This window comes from Adiantum capillus-veneris, chromosome 10, assembly GCF_014529385.1.
Source record: "Adiantum capillus-veneris isolate H3 chromosome 10, ASM1452938v2, whole genome shotgun sequence".
NCBI classification, from domain to species: Eukaryota; Viridiplantae; Streptophyta; class Polypodiopsida; order Polypodiales; family Pteridaceae; genus Adiantum; species Adiantum capillus-veneris.
In genome coordinates this window covers 56,236,781-56,242,230 of record NC_140940.1, presented here as the reverse complement: position 1 = coordinate 56,242,230, position 5,450 = coordinate 56,236,781, and the positions used below count along the sequence as shown (strand labels likewise).

At 39.9% G+C, this 5,450-nt stretch overlaps 1 protein-coding gene across 1 annotated transcript; it reads left to right on the top strand.

Annotated features, from left to right (window-relative positions):
* The first annotated feature begins 205 nt into the window (after positions 1–205).
* Positions 206–2,919, top strand: LOC147448889 (lysine decarboxylase 1-like). The gene has a single exon (XM_086521326.1). The coding sequence runs from the start codon at positions 347–349 to the stop codon at positions 2,780–2,782; it is 2,436 nt and encodes an 811-aa protein (XP_086377452.1). The 5' UTR covers positions 206–346; the 3' UTR covers positions 2,783–2,919.
* Positions 2,920–5,450: the final 2,531 nt, after the last annotated feature.

Genomic DNA, 5,450 nt, shown 5'->3' with positions numbered 1-5,450 from the left:
GATTGAGGAGGTCCGACCACACGGAGGCATTGAGAAGTTCCACTGTGCTGCTTATTACAACGTATGCCATTCATCACTTTCTATACCTTATCTCACATATTTGAGGCTTGATGTTGCAAGAGTTGTGGTGAAACATAATTTTTTCTTGCTTTGCTTATGGCTGGTTTTTTATTGCTTCTGCAGTGTGCTAGGAAGCCATCCTGATGCCATTATGGAGGGTAACTAGGAGCAGGCTATTTGAATAAGAAACTGCTAGTTGGTTAGGGGGTGTGTGGAGTGGGAGGACGGACACACACCCTTGTAGGGTTAGATTTGTCTATTATCAGAAAGTTTGGAATATAGAGTGATGGGGATTTTGCTTCAGCTGGAAGATGTGGTGGATACACAGTTTGGAAGTACAAAAGGGTTTGAAGGTGTGGAGAAAAGGTTGCAATTAGAGTTTTGTCCTAGTCTTCTTTGTGATGGCAAAGGCTTGAGAGCTCTCTCTCGTACAGAAATTGAACAGATTCTAACCGTGGCCAAGTGTACAATAGTCTCAGAGCTGAGTAATGCTGAAGTTGACTCTTACGTCCTTTCAGAGTCCAGTTTATTCATTTATCCTTTCAAACTGGTGATTAAAACTTGTGGCACCACAAAGCTCTTGAATGCCGTCCCTATCGTACTCAATGCTGCTTCTCGATTGTCCCTGAAAGTAAAGTGCTGCAAGTACACACGCAGCTCTTTTCTCTTTCCCGAGGAGCAGCCATACCCCCATGGAACTTTCAACCAGGAGGTGGAGTACCTTGAAGGTGTTTTTGGGAAACTGGGATTTGGCAGTAAGGCATATGTATTGGGTGATCCTTGCAAAAGACAGAACTGGCACATATATGTGGCCTCAGTTGTGGATTGTGATGGCACTTTAATGACTGCTTTGCCTACTTATACCCTGGAGTTATGTATGACCAATCTGGACAGGACAAAGGCTGCTAGCTTTTACAGAGAAAATTGTTACAATGCTGCTGACATGACACAGAAGTCTGGTATTGCCATGCTACTCCCAAAGTCTGAGATTTGTGAGTTTGTTTTTGATCCTTGTGGTTATTCCATGAATTCAGTGGAAAGAGATGCCGTGTCAACCATCCATGTTACTCCTGAAGAGGGCTTCAGTTACGCAAGCTTTGAGGCTATGGGCTACAATCCAAGTGAGGTGAATTTTCAGGTCCTTATTGATGATGTTCTCTCGTGTTTCAGACCTGCTACATTTTCTGTTGCGGTTCACGTCAGTAGTGTGGCGTCTGTCTTGTCCAAATCACCAATATGGGGTGCTTCTGTATTACCATATGGATATGTGTGTGATAATTACAGCATGGAAAGGCTTCCGGGTGGTGGGGTTGTGTACTTTCATACTTTTGCTGAGCAGAAGGCCGGTTTTCAATCTGCCATCTCCAAACTTCCAAGTCAGTTTGAGTGTCTCAAGCCAATGAAAAGTGAAATCCTTAAGAACAGGCCAGAAGATGTTGTTAGTAACATTTACCTTTGCTTGAAAGAAACAAGTTATTTTTGCAGTGGTCTTGCACTGGAACATCTTCTTTCAGCTATTGATCCAGTGCTTGTTGGTCCAAAATCAGAGGACTTGGACAATCTTATCAAGAAGCAAATAGTGAGTTCCAAAATGGAGGATGCTTTTTATGTTCTGGATGTAGGTGTCGTTTTGCGGCTTTGGAGAACATGGAAGCTAGCAATGCCTCGGGTGCACCCATTTTATGCTGTTAAATGCAACTCTGATGTCCCTCTCTTGGCTCTGCTATCTGTCCTTGGAGCTGGCTTTGATGTAGCAAGCAAGGCCGAGCTTGACTTGGTGAGAAGTTTGGGCATTGGAGGGGATCGAGTTATTTTTGCCAATCCTTGTAAGATGCCTTCACACATCTTGCATGCTGCCAATAATGATGTTCATCTCACGACATTTGACTCTGAGGGGGAGTTGTACAAGCTTCATAAGTTGAATCCTCAGGCTGAAGTTGTTCTCCGAATCAGAGTCTGTGATGCAGGTGCCAGATGCCCTCTTGGGGTGAAGTATGGTGCAGAGATGGATGATTGTGAGAGCTTGCTCGCTGTTGCAAAAAATCTTGGTCTGAAAGTCGTCGGTATCGCGTTTCACGTTGGAAGTGGTGCTTCTGACCCTTCATCTTTCGCTCAGGGAATAGCTCAAGCTCGACTGCTATTTGATACAGCCAAGGCAATGGGGTTAACTTCTTTGAGGCTTTTGGACATTGGAGGAGGTTTTGTTTCTGATGGGGGATTGGGTGTTTCATTCTCTGCGGCAGCGGCCTCCATAAATGATGCTATTGAGAAGTATTTTCCACCGGGCCTTGGAGTAACAGTAATAGCCGAGCCTGGTCGCTTTTTTGCAGAAGAGTCTTTTACTCTGGCAGCACAAGTTTTTGGCAGTAGAGTACGTCAAAAGGATGGGTCGAAAGTTGCAGAGTATTGGATTAATGATGGAATCTATGGCTCCATGAATTGCTTGCTTTACGACCATGCCACTTTATCAGTTCGTAGCTTACAGATGTGCAGTGGCAAGGATTTTATTTCTAGCAATGATGGATGCCAGTCGACAATATTCGGTCCAACTTGCGATGGCCTCGACACCGTTGTGCAGAATGCCTGGCTGCCGCTCATGGACTGTGGCGATTGGCTAGTTTTTCCTAGGATGGGTGCCTATACGAAAGCAGCAGCTTCCAGCTTCAATGGCTTTGACATTAGCGGGATACAGACGATCTGCGTTTGCTCCACTACTTCGTAGTTTGCGAGAAACATGTGTCCTTGTCTTCCGGCTGTTGAAGACTTCAGTCTAGTAGTCCAGTTATCTTTGTGTCCGCAGACAGTTTGCGAATGTAGATGGGTTTCTTAATAATGGATTTTGTCTTGGTTTTTTAGTAACATGATTTACAAGTTCCCATTTTGGTACTGGCACCTTTAGCCTGTGCAAAGGACGCTTTTGTTAGGCATGGCAGAAATTTAGTCTGCGGAATGGTCTGTTGTATTCTGTTGTGATACAAGCTTAGTGTTTTGGCTTTAATGAAAGCAAAGCATGGTCCACCTCCTGCAGCTGAAAGCATGGCCTAACTTTTTTCCGGTGTGCATCCAAGATTGTGCCATGTGCAGCAGTTTTACTGCTGATTAAGTCAATTTGACCTCATTTGTGAGTTGATTGTCTTACAGGTTGCACTTCAAATTCATTGCACTGCTTTAACCTCTTTTCATAAGCTTTCAATCAAACTCCTAATTGCAGCGTTTGACCATGTGCCTAATTGACCAATCCCTTAATCATAGGTTCTGGGTGTAATGTTTGAGCCCTTGCTTAACATTAGTGCTGTAATTGGACATTCAAGCATCTTGAGATACTAAAATCTCCTGTTTTTTTGCCTTGTTTTGGCAATTTAGTTTTTCAAGTTAAAAACTACTAACACTTTGCTTCTACCATAGGTTGGTTATGAGGGAAAGAAAATATAGTATTTCTTTCCATGTCAAATACAAGTCCTATGGAGAGAATTATGGTAAATTTAAAGTTGTAAATTTTAGCTGTTTTGCCAAAAAAAATAATAAGATATTATCTTTTTGTAGATATGATTTCTTTTAATGTTCGTAAAAGCCAGGTGTAAGCACTAGTGTCACGAAACAATGGAATACTTTGGAATGGTTTCCAAGTCACTTTCAAATTATGGGCATAATTACATACTTGAGCATGTGTTGACTAAGAGCATAATGCATGGAGTTGGGGCTATTCTAGTGCAGTTTCTTAACTACAAATGAGTTTCATAACTACAAATGAGTTGACATATTGAAAATAAAAAACTACGTATTTTTTCAGCTCTCTAATTCACTTAAATCTTGTTGCTTGAACTCTATCTTGAATGTTTTATTGTGCAAAATTTCTTGAAAATTTTGAGTCTTTCAAAATAACATTAAAAGCTTCCACAATACATTAAAACGAAGGTTTCAGGTGCTTCAATTGTGTTCATATCATGTACTTTGACAAATTTAACTAATTTAAATAAAAAGTTTGAAGCTATTTGAGGTTTTGAATTTGTTTCAAGAATTAAAATATCAAAGTTTTCTCATACGTAATTTTGAATATTTGAAATGATCCAATAATTGTTGCTTACCAAAGCTTCCACTTTGAGTCCTCAATGGAGAGAGTAAGCAATGTTTCACTTTTTAAAAGTTACAAATACATCAAAAATATATCTTTCTTTGTATACAAAGATATGCGTGAAATTACTATATTAAACACGTAGAACTTCACATTATTATATATACTTTGAAGTAAATTTTTTTGCACACGAAACTTTGGAAATTATTTTTAGCACAATTGTGGAAAAGTTAAGTACAATTTGTAACAAGGTCTTTTCATTTGTTTTTGAGCTTATGAAGTCAATTTCTTCAAAGCATCAATCACACTCTTCTAAGGGTTCGCTTGATAAGTATAATTCATGATCATAATAGCTTCTAAAATACAATCTTATTTTTTTAAAAAGACACTTCAGTTGACATATTTAAGCATATTAAGAGGGTTTTTTTAAATACACCATGGTGATCGGTTGCCAAGCCTCACTATATCACCATGTCGATGCTAGCAAAGCAAGAACCACATACATAAAAATTGTCAATTTGTGGGACGTAACTGATCCGACTAGTGCATAGAGACTACGAGAGAGAGCTAATCTTTCGGAAAACCCATGTCTAAGCTGTTCCTACCTATCTCAGTTTCAAATGTGTGTCAGACATCAAAAGCTACTTTCCTTACTACAAGCTTGATCCGATGATTTGCCATAGCTACGAGTCTCCGAATGCACCGAAACTTTATGCTTAGCTTGAGCAGAGATACCCTAACGTGTACTCAAATGTCATTTCTGACACTCGGACAAAATCATACCTAAGATAATCAACATATTTTAGATCAGTTAGTTTTGGCGGCCGAAGCACTCTACAACTTCCTCTAGACGTGCTCTACCTATCGCTAAGGTCAAAAACCAGTTTTGGTACATGTATTGTGCATAGAGAGCAAAATCAGCTTGTAAACAACATGACTAAAATCACACTTTCATTGCGAGGAAATTTATGTTAAATGGAAGAGCTTTCACCTGCAAACGCGTTGGTATGCTCGGAATAGCAATGCAACATCGTATGAGAGAGACACGAGTAATCAAAGAAACAAGACTCATGTTGAGCTTTTGCAACGAACGCTTACTTTCATTATCCAAAAACTTAGGTTTTTAATTACAAGAGTTGGCTTTTATACCTTAGCCAAGGTTCAAAGAATGAATTCCTAGCTATTTGGGCTCAATACAAAGCTTAAAAACTGCATATGATTACAAACTTGGAGACTCTCAACCCCTTTAGCCTCATTGGCAATCAATAATATTACAATGGCTTTAAACTTTGTGGGATTTTTCAGTAATACAAAGAGG

Coding starts and splice junctions, on each gene's coding strand:
- LOC147448889 (XM_086521326.1), top strand. CDS start 347: ATGGGGATTTTGCTTCAGCTGGAAGATGTGGTGGATACACAGTTTGGA.